At 33.0% G+C, this 20276-nt stretch overlaps 1 protein-coding gene across 2 annotated transcripts in view; it reads right to left on the bottom strand.

Moving 5' to 3' along the window:
- Positions 1 to 11324: 11324 nt before the first annotated feature.
- NKAIN (Sodium/potassium-transporting ATPase subunit beta-1-interacting protein) overlaps positions 11325 to 20276 on the bottom strand; it is a 187056-nt gene continuing 178104 nt past the window's right edge. The window contains exon 6 of one of the 2 annotated variants that reach the window (XM_090386279.1): positions 11325 to 11695. In XM_090386279.1, the coding sequence (XP_090242405.1) occupies positions 11343 to 11695 (353 nt within the window). In that variant the 3' untranslated portion in view covers positions 11325 to 11342. The remainder of the gene's footprint in view (positions 11696 to 20276) is intronic. The other variant, XM_090386281.1, reaches the window with a different exon arrangement.

The raw sequence follows: 20276 nt of genomic DNA, 5'->3' as shown, positions 1-20276 counted from the left end.
CCATCTACCCCAGGTGCCTTTTTTTATGTTTAACTTCAACGATTTCTCCTCCATTCTGCTGTTATTAAAAAATCACTTAGCTCCCAGTTAGTTTGATAAAATTCTGGCACTCCCCTCATTTAATAATTCCTCATGTGTGAATGTAGATGCAAAATACTCATTCCGTCTATCAGCTACCTGTGCGTGATTATCAATAGTCAACCCATCTGTGTTAAGTGTTTCAATCTGATTCATCCCTTTCCTTCTAGAGTTTACATAATTTATTGAGTCTTTGCTGTTTTTCTTTGCATCCTTTGCGGATTTCTCATAATATGCCTTCGCCTGCCTAACTGACTTATTACAGACTAGTTTATATCTGCCATAGGCTTCTGTGTCACCTTATACTTTATATGCATCCCATACATTTTTCTTCTCTGCCACGAGCCTCTTTATCTCAACTGATATGGATGTCAGATGAGCTAAAGATCTAAACCTTGAACTGTATTTTCTTCTTGGAATGAAAAGCCTAGTAGCCTCCAATATTAAATCCCTGGAGGCTTCCCATTTAGAGTTCAATGTTGGTAGCATCATCATTTGAGGCCCCCCCCCCCCAGTCATCTTTACGAAAGCAAAAGCCCTTCCCTTTAGCTTTGATGGTAGTAACATCTTTAAATACTTCCCACATCAGTACATTATGATCACTGTCACCCAGTGGTTCCTTTATCTTCAAATTCTTAATGCATGAAAAATCACTGCTGATAATCGGATCAAGAGTATTACTCCCTGTTTGCCTCTCGAACATGTTGCTGTATTAAACAATCATCGAATATATCCACAAATGTCTTGCTACCGTGCGAGTTACCAATTCAAAAGTTCTGTAAATATCTAGTAAAGTTAAAATTCCCCATTATAAGACATTCTGATTTACTGGCCCACTCTATTTCTCTGCACAATTGCTCATTATACTCATCAGATTCATTAGGCCTATAACACACACCTACTCTCATTTTTCCTTGGCGCATTATAGCCTTAGTAGCTAATGCGCCAATAAAACCAAAACCAAATCATTTTTCCTTTCCCAGTGCTTATGTCACACCAAACAAACTCAACATTGCATTGTCCACCAACATCAGTTGGACACACTTCTTCAGATTTTTTGTTTAACTAACAGCATAACCCCTCCTCCCTTCCTGTCCTATCCTTTCTGTACATATTGTACTTCCCAAATTCCAATTGTGCACTGCTTGTCTGTGTGACACCACGCCTCTGATATCCTAACAATATCTACCGTTGATATCTTGACTAGCACTTCAAGCTCATCAAATGTAACTATACTCCTAGCATTGGTGAACATGCAAGTATACATGCACCTGTTTATACTCTTAATTACCCTAACACAGCCGATGTATTTATTTTTTCCACTATGACTCCCACAGTCCTGAAAATCTAGCAGCAGTGCAAGAACCACTTTTGCCTCTGCTGCGGCCACTGTTAACCTTTTAATCTGTGCATCCCCCCCCCAAGCTAGTAGTTTTCCGACCCACCTTACACTGCCTCAATAGTATCAGCAAATATTCTTGAACCCGTTCTATTTAAGTGTACCCCATCCCTCTAGAAGCAGTCTCTCCTGTCCACAAGCACATACCAGGCTGAAAAAAATTCTCACGTACTGCTTTGTCTCTAGTTAAAAATATTCATGGGTTTTAAAAGGTGAGCAACAATGTATATTTCTGTAAAAACAATGCATTGTATATTGGTATTAATTTGTTTCTCTAGTCCTAATTGCATACCTTCAAGCTTACGATTCCATACTTGGCATATGCTAGTTTTAAAATTTTAGATTTTATTTTTGTGCTTCAGAGGTTGACATATGAAGAATACATCAAGCTCCAGGATTTAGAGTATGTGCTGCCCATTTTGTCTGTTTATGGTGTTCACTGCATGTAAGCTGAATAAGCCTATGATGTGATGTCATTCAGGTTACTCTACTACATCCAGCTAAGTAGTTTTTCACGTAGTGACACACTGATTTTTGTCAATATGCATTTTTTCCCCTATCCAAAATCTTCTCAAAGTTCACCATTTACCTATTGTTTATGGGTAATTATCCCATAAAATAAATCAGCTAACCCCAGTGAATTTTCATGCAGTGAATGTCACAAAAACCTTGGAGAGGGAATATTTAATGTTACTATTTCTTACTATTTTCTATTTATAATATTCATCATATCCACAAGTAAAAATTAATACAAATTTATACATTTTTATTGAAATATTAATTTCAGTGTTTTTCATAAATATTATTTTATTAGCGGTGTTAAAGTATGCTGAAGTTTCATACAATGCCCTCCACAAACTTAAATTTGGTAGATTTTTTTCATGTTTATATTTTATTACCAAAAGTTTTCTGAAAATTGAAGTAAACTTTTTTTCCCAATTAAAACTAATGAGTATTTTACTGGTTAAAAATCTTTCAAAATTTTTGATTATTAAAAAAAAATAAAATTAATAAACATTGCAACTTGGTGGAATAGGTCACACATAAGTACACTGCAAGAATAATTTTCAAACATTAAACTCTGGGGCCTGGTTATACTAACCAATTCACTTTGTTTATCCATTTGATCATCCTGTCCAATTACAGCCTCTCCCTTAATTTTTCCTCCACATCCTTCATTGTTGTTCTTATTCTTTCCATGTTTCATCTTTCTTTGTGAAGATTTCTTTTTCTTTTTCCACTAATTCTTTTTAATTTAATTCCACATCCATTATTACAATATTATGATCAGAATCAGTCTGGTCATGGCCATGCACAAACTATTTGCTATTTCTGTATCTATTATGAAGATTTAATCCAGTTGAAATCTACTTCCATTCCTTGGCATTTTCCATATCTCCTTTTATGCTGTTTAAACCACATATCTGTTATCATTAGATCATTCTGTTCACAAAACTCCACCAATCTTTCACCCTTTCTGATTTGCCTAACCAGCCTATAACCCAACATATGTTTCTTATCCATTCACTACGTCCCACTCACCCATAATCACCAAAAATATGTCTGTTTGATGTTTCAAATTTAATGTCAATGGATAGTTGACAAACTAGTTTTGCATTAAACAAGAAGTTCATGTGATTTTTTATTACACTGTCAGCTTTTTCAAATATACTATGAAGTGCAATACAAAATTATTTTTCTTTTCAACTGCATGATACAAAAATTAATACTGCCAATATATATAACTGTGCAGATCAACAGTGAAAATGGAAGACCTACAACAAGCTACATTGTATGATTTTTTCTTACTTTAGTTTTTACATGTTGTAATCAATGTGTACCTTAGATTTGCAACTAACAATACAAAATGTTTGAAACTCACTTAAATAATCTCAAAAGAAGCCATTTAACCATTTTACAATAGTAACGAATTTTTTTTCAATAAGCTAAAGTGACTGCTTAATGTATACAATATACTAATCTCAAACAGGCCACATGGTTTTCTTACATATATATTGATAAACAAAATGCTTAATACATCAGTTTCACATTATAAATATTCAAAAGCAAGAATGATGTAGACTAGTCATAAAAAGAAATTCTGCACATAAAAAAGTTGAATAAAAATTATACAGTAAATCAGTGATATCACATGACAAAATATATGGAAAAAGGAAAAAAACATTCGATCAGAATGCAGATACATAAAAGGCACTATACATTTTGATAATACAGAGAAAGGCACTGGAAATGTGTAATGGTCCATTACATTTCTGGAATAAGCAATGGCACTATGATGCTAGCAGTAGACTCATATGGGCCTTTTAGTGACCTAAAAGTGACCATCCTGATTACAATAAAATAATTTTTCATGCTGAATAAATTCATTTTCACACAGAATGATAAATGTGGGTACACTGGAACAATTTATCCATAATTAGATATGATTATCATAATTCCAATTAATATCTTTAAAAGATATTTGAAATTAGATGTATAATTTTTAACCAATAAAATTTAGTCTGAAATTGTTTGGATTAAAATAAACTGAAAATACAAAATATTAGGTTAAAAAAATAATTTGCAATTTAAAAAATCATTAAACACTGCATTCCCAAGTCATACCTTGCCTTACACAACCCTATTTTATAAGGATATGTTAGAATGTAAGTACAGCTGATTCATAAGGATATGTTAGAATGCAAATACAGTTAAATGCTGTCTGTAATCAGCTGAATCAAGCTAAGCAACCAGAACTTGTCACAGACCATTGTTTTCAGTCACTGAACACATTACACTATCTTGTGTTTCTGTTTACAAGCCATTACTAGCTGTTCTATCTTGGTAAATTTCTATTCAACTATTTTTAGTTGATATTTAGTATCTGTTATTTGCTTAATTTTTTTTTTTCATGTTAACAATGCTTTATGTTAATATTTCACTTTACTTTGCTCATTATCTATCTTCAATTACAATCTATGATCTGTACAAAACTATCAAGGACCTATCTATCATGTAAAGTGAGGTATGACTATATGTGCAAAAATACTTTTGGAAAATTGAACCAGAGTATTATTTAATCAAATGTTCAAAAAGTATAGTCAGTTTCTATAAAATAGTTGACACAAATTGAGACAGTCTATATATGATTAGTAACTGTGAATCTATCTTCTAAAATACTTTTTTGTATTTTGAACTCTTTCTCAATAGCATTTAAAGCAGTGATTCTGACACTGTGAGGATGCTTTGCCCTGGGAGTAATATAAGGAATTCTAAGGAGAGATTCCTAAAGGTGAGGAGCCATGAGAAAAAAACATTTCAGAACTACTGATTTAAAGGAACATGCTACCCTCAGAGCTGTCCTTCACAAAAAAGTATGCTTTACCACTTTACAATGGAAAAATATAATGGGGGGTTTACTAGAAATGAAGGGAAAGTCACCCTTACATTGCATAAAATACATGCAATAGTTCAATAAATATACTATGATTTCCTACAGTACAATATTATCCAATAGAGTGAGTGTTTCTGGTTCCATACTAAAATTTGTTGCCAGCTAATAATCTGCTGCATTAACTAACACAAGAAATTCAATAAACAATTTAATTATATCAGAGTTCCATGGGAGATTTCAGAGCTGCAAAAGAGTTCTGTGGTCAAAAAAAGAAATGTTTTAAAAACTTTGGTTTACAAAATAGGTACCAAAGTAGCTAAAGTCCTGTGGTGTTGGCACATCATATGTAAACTACATGTATTCTATGTTTTACAGGATTAAAAAAATTGAGTTTCTAAAATAAAAACCATGCAGCTCTTGTCCAAGACTGACTAATTCTGCCTGTGTTTGGAGGGGGGGTAATCAAAATCTCTCCATCCAGAGACATCAAAAACCCAGACCACAACAGCTTCAAAGAGCAATGGTCATAATTGCTGTGCTGGATGCAAGGATCTGGAAAAATTAAGAAAAAATGATTATGTACCTTTAGATTTCAAACAGATTTAACAGTTCATGAAATTATGCTCAGCAAAACTTTTGGAATTTTACCAGCTGCATATCTGAAAGTCAGGAACCACTGGAGTAAACTGCAGCACTGTATTAATTACTACTAATTAATGGAAGTATGTGCAACTTTTTTCTGTTTAGTAGCAACCTGAATGAATTTTATATAACACTTAAGCAGCAGTAACTTTTGTTTTGTATAATCTAATTAATGGTTCATGACTAGTGAGCTGCTATCCCCTAGGGAGGGCTGAAGAATATGGTTAGAAGTCACAGCATACTATCATGAATTAAAAATACCAAGGCCTAAACTGCTAAGAGGACCACCAGAAGCAGAATGTTGATAAATACTAATCTACGAGGTGATAATTTTAAATGAGAACTCATAAAAATGCATATAACTATGAGTAAAAGAGTGCCAGAGACATGAACTTTAGAAATTAATACTTTATTCTGTCATAGCATCATCTGTCAAGCATAGAGGATCAAGTGTTCATGGAAACATCACCTCAAAAACCAGTTGTTTAAAAGATAAATGAGATTTTTGTAGGCCATTTCGATGTTGTAAGGCACCATAAAAATTTGGAATACGGAAGCTCGACAATGTTTAAGGAGCATTTTAACTTTTTTTTTGCAACAAATTAAGTAATGCCAGAGAATGAAGAATTTAATACTCTTAAAAATAACTGAAGACAAATTATAAAAATTCCAAAGTTGTATGCACTAATTACAAATAATATAGTGAAAATTCCCGTAGATATGCTAAATGTTCCAACTGCTCCAAATGTTTTGATTAATTTCACAACACTGCCAATTAATATTCAGTTCTTTGCTGGATTATCTGATAATGCTTATATGTAGTATACATTATAAATGATGTGTTAAAACAAGCTCTGCAGATACAAAGAAGAGAGTTTGCATTTTTATGAAAAACAGGTATTTGTTTTTGCATTAAAATCTGCATTTTAAATATTATTTGGTAAGTGGATATGTGAAGTAATCATAAGAATGATAGATAAGAAAAAAAAAATGCTAAAGGTAGTTATTAACTCATATCATGAAGCACAAAGCATGTGAATACTTTCTATGGGCCATTAAAAAAATTTAACAAGCAAGAAAATTATTCATATTAAGCATATAAAAAAATACAATGCTTCCACCTTAAGGAAATGGAATACTAAAATTTTTGCATCATACAAGCTGATTATTTAATTACTGAAATGACAGTGCCACTGTACAACCACTAAAGTTTTTGGAAACTGCTGTTGTATGGCAGGAGAGTTATATCCAAAAATACATTAACACAGTTGCAAATTCTGACAGATTTTCTGGTAGTTGCAAAGTAGTCTTAAGTTATGTGTTGTGTGAACCGATTTGTGTTTCATAATGTAAGATTTGAAGAATGAGCAACATTTTGTTATTCACTATTGTGTTTAACGTGATATTAGGACTAAAAAGGCTGTGAGAGAAATATCAGTGGGTTACAGAAACAAATGTTTGAAGAAAACTGAAATTTTCAAGTGGCACAGGTACATTAAAGAAAGAAGAGAATTTGTGGCCATGGCAACCAATCTCAACGGCTTATTAAGAAATGGTTTCTGGGAGTGAATCTGCATGTCGGTTCATCAGTGGCTTAAAAGTGTATATACTTTGAAGGAGACTATTTCAAAAAAGGAGTGGGTCCTAACAGACCTCAGTAAAGAAGATTAAAATGATAGGTCCATTCTGTGAATTAAAATGATCAACCTGTGTATATCAATTTCAACAGAAACAGGAAAAATTAAAATAAGTGAAGCATCTAACCCTATGTAGGTACAGAACCTGTTTATAATAAATAGATTCTACATTTGCACAGGCTCAAATACTTATTTTTGTCCTACTTAAATTATCCCACATGTACCGTTGTTCAAGATTTATATTCGCAATGGATAAATATTTAGCTAAAATAGGATTAAAAATAAAATTGCAACTCATTCACTAAGAGGAATATGATGCCACTGAAAAATGGTAAGAACTTTTTGCTTCATGCTATCCCCAAAAGCTTTGTACTTTTAAGAAGCACTGCATTTTGCTGAAATTCTTTTCATACTGAAATCCATTACTGCCTGAAAAATGCTTTTATGGTTCTCACATTTGTGACCAAATACTTTTTTTTTTATGAACAGTTTCCTTCCATATATTGATAGACTTTTACTATCCTGTCATACCATTGCTTTCCTAACAGACAAAAATTAAAATGGAATGTTCTGATCTTCAAGCAAATACATTAGCTATAAGAAAAAGAAGGCTAATTAATTTCAATAATGACTTTAAATGAGGGAAAATTTCTTTGTATAATGGACATTACAGTATTCAATAGAAATATTATCAAAATGGTATTTAAAGAAAATGACATTTTACTAGCAAACAGGCCTTGGGCAACAGAAACCACACCACTATAATCAAATTCTGTTTGGGTAGTTGTAACAAGATTTGATTATAGACATATATCTTTAATCTACTGTGTAAAATAATATCAAACTACAATGATATATCTATCAAAGCATCATCAAATCAAAATTCTAATAAACATGTAGCATGATGACATCAGTTGCATTACCTAACTAATAACTAAGTGCTACAACTATTGATAAACATCTTAAATGCCAAAGGATAAAGGGATAATATGCTTCCTGAGATAAAGAGGCCTGATGTGGCTCATATACAGAGTGCTCTAAATGGCAAAAATCTTGGTTGAGGTCATATAACAATCAACAATCGCAAGTAAATATATGGATATAAATAACTCAGGCAACAGAAATCACAACTGTGATAATGGACAGAAGTGAAAGAAGATAAATACTGAATGACAAAATTTAAAATGCACAACCCTTTTTTATTAGTGTTGCTAAAGAATGTATTTACAAAATCTTTAAAGTAATATTAAATAGGAAGAGGCATTTCACTAATAAAAAAAAAATAATTATAATATGAACTGGAATGATTTAATGATTACAGATGCATGCATGCATTTATTAAATAACATTACTGTTATGAGATCCTTTTAGAAGTTAATGAAAACAGCTAAATTTATTTTCAGATATAATTATCACAATCATCTAATCTTGTATGTTAACTCTCAAAATGCTTTTTATTACTTTTTTTTTTTTTTTTTGCTTCTAACCTGCTCATTTAACATATAATAAATAAAATTATAGAAAACTACTTTCTTTTAGTACATTAGTTATTTAACTTTAAAGTACTATATCTATTGCCATATCAAGCTTTGTTACACAATTTATAAAAGTGACTTTTAATAGAATAAGAACTTTTAAAGATGAAAAATTGTATGCTGAGCTGTGCAGAAGGCTTTAAGCCAATAAAGTTTATCAAATATTTATGATTGCTTAATTTATTTGGCAGTGGTAATATCTGATAATATCTATTGGGGACACACACACAGTTGAACCACCAGAATATAGAAATCTGCTATCTGGTACTACACATTTTCTGGCTGGCTTTATGGACGAATCCAGCAAACCACCTGGCAAATTTATTTCTTCGGACAGTTTAACGTGCTCTAACCATATACGGAAAGGACCACTATTGGACTGTCTGCTGTTATTTGTGATTCCAAATAATTGGTAGTGATTACTCAGTTTCTAGATCTCGAGATTCATATATGATGTATTATGCTGCCATTAGCATTCATCAACCAACTTTTAAATTGTAAACACTACTGACACAGCAACTTTAACCATTTGTATTTGCCAATATTTCACTTTGCAGTGGTCCAAAACATAAACGGGACATTATCTATTGTGGAAAAGGTTGCACTGTTAAAGAAACAACAGTGGGACTTCAGCAAAGAAACCATGTGAAATTTCATGCTTTGTTACATCAACTGTATGTATATGGTATATTTTGAATTTTATATATAGGAATGGGAAAGGATTTTATATAAGTGAAAGCACTTGCACTATCTTGTCCACTTGCAGAGCCATGCCGAGGGTGAGGAAAATGATGCTCTTGCCTCAAATTAAAAGCTGAAAGGGGCACCAAAAGAAAGTAAATAATTGCCAAAATTGCCATGATTAACAGTAGGTAGCAATTTTTCATTCTTGCCTCAGGTACTAAAATGGCTCAACATGGCCCTGTCCACTTGTACTTTTTTTTTGCCAATTGTTTTAAATTTCAGTACACTGGCATATTGCAAAGACCCTGGTACTCAAAATGGAGCAAACTCCTATACCACAAGCTGCATAGGTATTGCACTATTTGGAAACAATGACATTACCAAAAGGCTAGGCTATCATTTATCTGAAAGACAAGGCAGTGTTACGATAGCCTGTTTCAGGACTTAATGGTCCTTCAAATAAATGGTAGACTAGCCTTTTGCTCATGTCTTTTGTTTGAAACCAGTGCAATACTTAGACAACTTGTGGTACAGGAGTTTCACTTTGTTTAAAACATGCTTATCAAAAAAAAAAGCACATAACTGGACTATTCTATACAATATAATTTTCATTTTATGATGCTTTTCTCTTAATGTTGGACACACTTATATAATAGTATGTACAATAATTTTCAGTACAAAAATGCAGTATTTATTTATTTTATATTTTTTTTGAACCATCTGAAATCCAGAGAAATCCAAAATCAGGTCAGAAGGTTGCCTGCCAGATTTAGAAGGTTCAACTGTATATATGTCATGCTATGATATGGCAAATTTCAATCATGAAATAAAATATTTATGTTGACATCACATATATTATTGCTGAATTAAAAACATCAAAATCTCTGACAAATAATTACACAATGCCAGTTTGTATATCAAATAAAACTGAAAACTACTTTTACTGCAAAATATGTTAAGTATTTTTCACATTGTAACAAATATTTAGAAAAGTAATGAACTTTCTACTATTCCTGTGTTCTATAAAATAAGCAGTAAATTAAGAAAATTTAAGAGGTAAAAAAGGAAGACAAGACACACTAAGTATAAAAATGTCAAATGAACAATTACTATTACAGAGGAATAATGAAAAAAAAAAATACTGTTAAAATTAAAATGGGCATAAATGCAAATAGCATAATTCTAGTATAACAAAAAGAGAACCGACTTGAAATAAATGATGCAAGAAACCTCTGCCATCAATGTAAAAGAAAGAATATAAAATAAGTGATTTACAGCATAACAAACTTTTAAGTCAAGGAATCTCTTGAACCCAATGATATGCTTGCTGAATTGTCAGCGTGGTTTGGAAATGTCATTTTTATTTACAACAAAATTTACTGAGATGTTTATCCCCATTAGGATCACTAACTTTTAAAAGTAATAAAAAATGAAATTTTACAATTTATTTACAAACAAAACACACTTGTCTGTTGTTGAGATTATTTCTAAATGTGACCATATATGTTGGCATTTGCTTCTTATAAAAATAAGTCTTAAAATACATTTCATTTTAAGACTATATAACAAAAATATGGACAAAAAAACATTACAGTGAAGACAAATTTCACACTTTCACAATCACATATGTATATACAGAATACCTTGTGACTAGGAGATAACTTGGAACTATATTAAAAACACTACCATTGTTCTATTTAAAATTACAAGCACGGTAAATAGTATTTAAATAAATACTATTTTTACTTGTCTAGAAACAATCCACATAAAAAAAACATTGAAAATGGGATTCTGTATATGCATTTATCATATGTTTCTCCCTTCATATTTAGTGCAGGATGACTAACAAATGCACTAATGTCAACTTTGATTTAAACAAATAAAAAAAAAAAAAAAAAATTTAAATACAAAATATATACATACATAAAATGCAAAAAAAAAATTATGGCATGATATTACAGCAATACAAAATATTATATAACAGTATCAGAATCATTCATATAAATTGGACTTGGTCTTCCATTTAAAAATAATATGGACCCGGGTCGCGAACCAACTTGAGAACTGGTTCTAGAAGTGTACATTGGGTTAGTCTGTCCTGCACACATTTCAGCAGAATGACAACTTTCTACACTTGACGCATTTATTAATTTTGTTACAGGGTTTTGATAATATCTTCTTCTCGAACCCCGTTTTGAACGAGTCGATCTTTGCTTTACTTTCCTTGGAGTCATAGGCCTTTGATACATGGTGTTTGTTTCTGGAGGTGGTTGAGTGCGATACTCAATACTATAGGGAAGGGTCTTGGGGGATGGCCTTGGTATAGCTATTTAAAAGACAAGTTTTCCATCATATATAGTTTCTATATGTTTAAAGAGAATTCAGTTAAATCAATATTTTTATTACTGGTATAAAATTAATTTCAAAATATATTATATATTCATAATTAAAAATGAATATTTTTTCATTTAAGATTCTTTAACCCTTTACAAAGTATGTATGCAAATTTAAGTTTTCCAAGGTAATTTCATATACAATTCCAATATGTGCTGTCATTTGTGTCTCTGATAATAGACAGTATTAATAGGTGGCAGCATGAAAATAGCTTTGAAAATCAATGGTGGAGGAGATTGTAATTATTGGCCACTGTTGTCCAAATGGCTCAAAAAAAAAAAGTCAGAATTCTCTAAAATTCATATCTAGAAATTGAATTGAAATAAATAAAATAGGAAGGATATTACTGCATTAAAAAAACAAAAATTATTTTTTTGGATTTCTTTTAAGATTTCTGATTTGATTTTTAGCAATAATTTCACTAACATTTTACAATTTTTAAAAAAATTCCACAAGAAAATTCACTCCATAGAATTAGCTAGTACTGTAGTAGAAATCTCATTCCCATTCACATATTTGGTGAACTCACTAAGAAAAGGATTAAAGAATATTACTTCAATTATTATTATTATTATTCCAACATACTTTAATGAATAAAATTTTTCAAAATAAATCTGTCATAATTGGCCTAAGTCACTGAGTGTAACTTATCTTAATTCAGTGTTCAGACTTTGTAGCACCTAGTCTTTATACATTACTAGGTGCTACATCAACTGTTTAGACCAGAGGTTCCTAAATATTTCTAATTATGTCTCCGTAATTTTTTCACGGTGCCCCTAGGCAAAAAAAAAAAAAAAAAAAACAACCTAACAGTTCATTAAGGAGATAGGTCCAAACAACTTAATAAGTATTTAAGTCTAACTTAGTAGCCGTTTGAAAAAAATTCCCTGAAAAATTTTAAATTAAATATCTGCGGCACCCCTGTGAATTCACTGCGGTGCAGTTTTGGAACCACTGGTTTAGACTGTTAGTTTTATGTGCTGTAATTTTATATGGTAGAGTTACCTGAATTTTGACTAGCTCAACACTGAGAAGTATCCTCCCCTCCCATGTAATGGTTAAAATATTAGGAAGGCCATGATTAACTGATGGTGCAGATGGACCGCATTCACAGTTTCTCAATTTTTGACCAGAGTAATGTGGAAAAGAATTAAAATTCATATATCTTTTTGGTTTTTTACAATGTCCACATCATGCAGGCAGCAACAACTATAAGCAGAGGAAGTTGCAAGGGTGCTCTTGTGATGAATTGAAAGTAGTTGGCTAACTGGGCTCTGATGAAACTGTGACAGGCCTAGCAAACTGACAGTGGATAACAAGGTGCTTTTAAAACCAAGGAAAGCAGGAAAACCAGATGGAATTCTATGGTTAATGACATTGACAAAACAGAAAAAGTGCACGAGACTGGGAACCCTAACTTTAAACAGGAAGGAGGAAGAGTTAGTAGATGTAATGGTGATGAGAAGACAGGATGTGTTAGGATTGAATGAAATGAAGTGGAGGGACAAAAGACCCAGGAAAATGTTAAGTTTTGGTGGTTAGGAAATAAAGAGAGGGAAAAATGGATGAGTATAGTATTAAGCCCAAAACGGAGGGAGAAAACTGTGGAGGTTAATCAAATAAATGACAGGATGGTAGAGATCAAGATGATGGTAAGGCAGAAAGGGATCAACATTCTGCAGGTGTATACACTACAAACAGGATGTGAAAGTAAGGAAAAGGTTATGTGTGAGAAAGGGATGGAAGAGTATTTAAAGGAAGAAGATCAAATTATTATGGGGATTTTAATAAGCATAGACAGAGGAAGATATGAAAAAGTTTTAGGCAACTTAGGAAAAGAAGAAATGAGAAGGACGAAAGATGTTGGATCAATGTGTGAGGAATGGACTAAGAATTGGGAATAGGCAGTTCCAGAAGCAATAGTCGCAGTCATATGAGGTATAGTTGGGACGGGAAGCTGTAGTCAATAAATGACTACATGTTGATTAGCAGCAACTTATGGCTGAGAGAGAAGGATATTGATACACTATCAGGAGTAGTGATTGACAGTCATAATAGACTACTTATAGGGGTGCTAGCATCAATGAAAGAGAGAAATAAAAGAAGACAAAAGAAGAGGATTAAGATACAGAGGCTGAAAAATGAGGATACAGGAAAAATGTATAGAGAAAAGACAGAAACTGAGGCCTGAGAATGACAAACAAGGAGCAGAGGAGGACAGTGGTAGCAAAGAGGCTAATCTAAGGAAGAATAGGGCCTATAGAAAGATGTAAAAACCCAATGGGCAAGCCAGAGGAAGAATATAAAGAAGCAAAAAGGGATGCAAAGAGAATAAAGAAGAGAAGAAATGGTTGGAGAGTTGGTTGCAAGATCTGTGGGATGTTAATAATGGGAAAAAGATATGAATTAATGAAGAATTGGAGGAGAGATAGGGAGCAATGATATTACCTATAATAAGATGGGAAGAATAATTAGAGATGAAGAAGAAATAAGTAGGAGGTGGAAAGACTATTTTAGGAGGTTACTGAACATCAGAGAAAAAAGGAGATACAATGGAAGAGGCAGGGGAAAGAGAGGAGGGGTGGGTGGGAGAAAGATATCAAGTGGAGACAGCAATAAAAAAGATGAAAGGAGATAAATCATCAGGTTGTGATGAAGTGACTATAGAAATGGTAAGATCTGCTGGATTTGTGTTACTCTTTCACAGAATAATGAAAATAGTATGGAAGGAGAAAAGGATACTAAGAAATGGGAAAAGAGGATTTATTGTGCCTATATATAAAAAAGGGGATAGGAAAAAGTGTGAAAATTATAGAGGGATCACTCTGACTAGTCACATAGGAAAACTGTGGAGAGGAAAGGAAAGTATGAGAAAAAGGTTGAATGTAGGATGAGGAAAGAGCAGAGTGGCTTTAGAAAAGGTAGACTAACTGTGGATCTAATTTTTGTTGTGAGACAAGTGATGGAAAAGATCTGAGCATGGCTTTTTTTTTTTTTTGTATTGAAAAGGCATAGAAAGAAGAAAGGGTTAAGGAAACTTAAAAACCACAGCAAACTATCTTCATCAATATTCATGGTTGCTTAAGCATAGACAATATTTTTCATAAGCCCCCATACTAAAAAAAAAAAACCTGTTGAAGTATGTCAATCTAGATATGGTATTAGACATACTTCAACTTCCTTGGTGGGGAGCATATTCTTTACAGCATTTCATTTCATATTAGAGGTTGATTTTTGGACTTGCCCTCTCAGTTTTTGGGTAATCAGGTTTTTGCCATTCCACTAACATGAAATGTTGTCTCAACTGTGAATAAACAGCTGTTCAGAAAGTTCAAACTTCAAACTCTATTCACTCACACATGATGCATGCAAATGTGATCAATGATTTCAAGTAAAAAAAAGTAAAGTGCAGCCATTATCAACCCACTGCAGGATGGAAGCCTCCTCAACAATTCATGCTGAGGGAAATGGACCATAATCTGCCACGCTGGTCCAGTGCGGGTTGGCAGATCGACCGTATTCAGCAGTCAGGAGCTTGAACCCCGGTCTACTCAAAGAGCGTGTGTTACTGCACTCCCGCTCCTGTCCACTCGGCTACGGAGGCCGTGGTTCAAGTACCATCATATAATGGGCTGGCATGTCACATGTCTAGGAATTTACATGATCCATTGTTACTAACACAATAGTAAATGATGCAGACCTGAATGATTATTCCAATTATTTAAGGCAGATAGAGGTATATTACAAATCTAACCTTGTAACATTCAAAATGAAAGTTAGTCTTTATGCTGTTAATGCCTATAATAACAACAGCAGTTTGGTCTCAAGTCAATACATGTCAACTAGTATGTGATGTTATCAATTACTTGAAACATGTGATGCCACTTAAAGTTGTACTTGTAACATTTTGGACATAGCCAACATGCTGAAGTTCATGCTGCACTGCTGTTGCTCCCTCAAACTTCCCAAATCACAAAGCAAACCTAAACTACATTCTTTAGTGTTATGCATTTGTCACTGTCTTTGAATCATATGCTGCATACGTAAAATGACTACTGCATAATAAACTTGGGTTTCATGAACATGCAGGGCTGTCTTTTCCATTAGATACTTTACACACTGTGCCTAGGGCTTATGAAAAAAACAGGGGCCTAAAAAAAAAAAATTTAAACAGAATTCAACAATTTTATTCCAATAATAAAATTCTACAAACTAATTTTTAAATACAGATTTCTAAGACAAATTCTTCCTTTGGCTTTTCTGTTAGCAAAATCATTAACATTATCAATGTGCACGTTGTGAATAAGTCAGTGCTTTATAATGTGTCGTACAGTATATATGACTTCAATACCAAATTTGTAGAAATGCCACTGAATTTCTTTTAAAAACAAAAAATATTTAATGAAGGGGTATTTTAATACATTGGATATAATGTAGGAAGGCCTTGGGATGAGGAATACCTAGGATCTACGAACACCACTAGGACCCTGTAGACATGAATGACCTAAGTATGGTAACATTTATTGCATTTTCACGCTGTCTTATTTTTATCCACACCCAAATGGATTATACTATACTTTTCTCAGAAACAAAGCATATGGTTGGTACTATACAAAAATCTCATATTTCTTATGCCATCTGGGCAGGAAATTTGTATGCCATGCAGTTGAAGGAAGCAATGATCACAGATTGTTTAGCAAACATTTTTTATACTACCCACAAATTTCAACCATCTGAGTAAAAAGCTTCATTTGACTTAAAAAAAAAAAAAAAAAAAAAAAACACCATCAGAACAAAAAATCTCAGATTTTTATGCATGAAGAAAAAAGTCTTGGATCTACACTACAAAAGTAGAATAAACTTTATGGGGGTAAGAACTGTCACTGCATTGCCCTTCCCCTACAAAGGGCAATACTTTCCCCTTTGTAGGGGAATTTCTTCTTCCCTACCACACAGTTCACTTAATTTGTTACAGAGAACTGCCACTATTACAGCAATATGCTGCAACAGCCAAATTTAAGGTTAAAAATTATATAAATATTGAAAATAGACAACAATATGAGACAACTTTGTTTCAATTAATTGAAACAAAGAACTTCAAGTATTTCATTGATTTTGTTATATTTTATTATTATTATTATTTTTTTTTAAATTTATGTTGTATTAATATGAAACACAGGATCTCTCTCTCGAACGTTCCTGATTTTAAAACTTGGTTAAAATTCATGTATTGTACATATAGCAATGCAGTGGGCACCAGTATAGGAGGATATTCAGGTCAAGTGTATTCAACAAAGGTGCACCTGAACCAAAGTCTATATGGAGATGGTACAGGACATTTTTATGCAGAAGCAACATGGAAGAGGTTGTCAAAGCATCTCAGAAAAACTAGTTGAAGAGGTATGTGCTGCCTTTGTGACCAGCAGAAATCAATCAGGCATTCATCAAGGGAATTGAACACGCCCTTGTGCAACTATGCACAGGATCGAACACAAACAGATGCATTTTTACACCTATAACTTTCAAATGGTTCAAGAAATCAGGCTGAGTGACAAATCCAAGCAACAAAACTTTGCTATCGATACTCTAGAAATCTGAGAAAAATATTCTGAGAAATTACACACTGGTCCACTGGATATTAATGGTAAAAACTTTTGATGATCCTGCACAGATAGCTGATAAACTGAATAAATATTTTGCATTTATATTCGCAAATGAATGTTTATAGAAATGGGGTTAGCACAAGTCTATATAATCTGACTGAGAGTTAAATAATCTTTTAATAATGGAAAACAAAATGGAAGAGAAATTGCTGTGGCTAAGAAAAAGCCTGAGCTGATGGAATCAATCCAATATAAACGAAGCTGAAAAAGATGCATTTGTCCATCAGAGATGGACAAATGCATCTCTTAATCAAAAGGGTGAAGTAGATAGTTACAGACTAATAAGTTTAACCTCTGTGACAGGAAAAGTAATGGAATAAATAAAGAAATAATGCAAGATCATCTTGATAGGAGTAGAGCCATAAAGCAATCGCAGCATGGATTTGTTAGAGGGGGGGTTCATATTTCACCAATCTGATTAGCTACTATAAGGTTTACAGAGGAACTAGACGCAAAGAATAATTTTGACATTATATACTTAAATTTCCTGTACCACATATGATTATTACAGTGGAATCTTGTTAATACAAAATTCAAGGGACCTAAATTTTCATTTTGTAATAATGAGGTTTGTAGTAACGAGGTCCTCCAAAAGTGTCAAATTTTTTTTTTTTTCTTTTTATGGTACATGCTGTATATCTAATAATAATAATAATAAATAAAATAAAATAATAAAAATAAAATGAAATAAAAAGAAACCTTGTCTAACAATACAGTAATAGGAATAACATATTTTTGAAAGATTTTATTTTATTTGTAAGATAAACTAAGAGAAAAGCAATATTAACGGAAATGAAAATATTGTACAATATATATTTTGATATATACAATATTTTAGTATCACAGTAAAAAGAAGAACAATCTTAATATAAAAGGAGACATACAAACCATAAACTTTTTAATAAATAATCTAATTTAAAGAATCCAATGTTGTTTGCACAGTTTTTGTCCTATATGCATTTTTAACTACAGCACAGACATTATCAAATGCAATAGTTGTTTCGTTATCAACATTACTGCAGGCCAAGACATTCTCTATTATGTTCAATGCATTTTGGGCATCTTTTTTATATGGCAGTGTGTGCACTTCTTCACTTTCGCTGTTGCTGGTAACAACTTCAAATTCCTCACTGTTGCTATCACATTCGGCTGCTGGACCATGTTTTTCGATGATGTTCTCTCCAAAGCCACTCTTTCTGAAGCAGTTGATTATTACACTTGATGTAATACTTTCCCAAGCAATAACAAGATTACGAATAGCATCCAAGACATTCCACAATTTGGCTGCAAATTGTTCCCCCCTTCTATGTTGTGGATCAAGTACTTTATCAGACAGGCTCTATGCTCTCTTGAGGTTATAAATAATGCCTTGATCCAGTGGTTGCATTAAACTGGTGGTATTGGGGGATAGCTGGCCGTAGCCGAGTGGGCAGGAGCGGGAGTACAGTAGCACATGCTCTTTGAGTAGACCGGGGTTCAAGCCCCTGACTGCTGAATAAGGTCGATCTGCCAACCCGCACTGGACCAGCGTGGTAGATTATGGTCCATTTCCCTCAACATGAATTGTTGAGGAGGCTTCCATCCTGCAGTGGGTTGATAATGGCTGCACTTTATTTATTTATTTTTTTTATTGGGGGATAAAAACAACAGCTGTATATTTGTCAACTTAAGTGTCTCGGCAGAATGTGATGTACAATGGTCTAGAATCATAAAATGTTCCTTTTTTCTGAAGCCATTCTTCTATCCAATTTTGATAACTAAGACTGGAAAAATTTTGACTGTAAGCCAAGCACTTCTATTGGCCTCAATCACAGGGAAGTTGGTTAACTGCTTTAAATCATCTTGGCTTGGAAAACTTACCAATCACAAGTGGGCATAGTTTTGTACTGCCACCTGAATTGCAGCATAACAGAACAGTGAGTCTTTGTTTACTTAATTTTCCACCATGACAAAACTCTCCTTGAACAGCAAATGTTTTGTTTGGCAGCAAATTATAAACTAAATCTGTCTCGTCAAGATTAAAAATATCCTTTTCCTCATATTTTTCAAGGATGGGCCGTACAGAACACAACCAGTCTGCAGCCTTTTCTTTGTCGACTAATCCAGCAGACTCAACGCAAACGTTTCACAAAACCAAGTTATTCCTCTCTTTAAATCTTTGGAGCCAGCCACTGCTGCATTTGAAGTCGCTAATCCCATGTTGCTGAGCTAGATAATTTGCCTCTTCTTGCAAAATCAGACCTGATATTGGCAAATTAGATGCACACATTTGTTGCTACCACTCGAAAAGTTTTGTTTCAAGCTCCTCATGTTTTGCACCATGAATTTGTTTCCTGTTTTTCATCGCTGCTCCAGTGTCATGCACTTCAAGTCTTTTTCGGTTTTTCAGTATTGTAGATAAAGTAGGTAAAGGGATGTTGTGTTCCTTTATAATGTCCATTTTGCTTCTTTCCATCCTGTCAGCTTCTTGTATAATTTTTAGTTTAATTTCCAGGCTTAATTCTGTCCATCTACGTTTTGTTGCCATAACACTGCTAGATAAGATTTAATATAAACAAATTTTAAATTAATTTAAAGACAAGTTCCAAAAAAGACATCAGCTCAGATAAAATGGCACAAAAAATAGATTGCTGTATACAATAGCAAAAGACTGAACTGGTGTAACAATTGCAATTGACCTTATTCCTGTGGAAAGTGAGGGAGTGCATGTAAACAACTTAGAAAAACTTTTTCTTTTGTTAATTTAACAACTCATCCTTCAGAAAGATGTTTTTCAGAGTGCACTTGACATTGTAGCTACCATAAACTGCTTTTGTTTACACAAAACTAATTTCTAACAAGTCAGTGTCA

The sequence above is a fragment of the Mastigoproctus giganteus genome, chromosome 12 (genome assembly GCF_048544385.1).
Source record: "Mastigoproctus giganteus isolate SK-2022 chromosome 12, ASM4854438v1, whole genome shotgun sequence".
Classification (NCBI taxonomy): Eukaryota; Metazoa; Arthropoda; class Arachnida; order Uropygi; family Thelyphonidae; genus Mastigoproctus; species Mastigoproctus giganteus.
The sequence above is the reverse complement of the archived record's forward strand: the minus strand, read 5'-3'. Positions and strand labels throughout refer to the sequence as shown.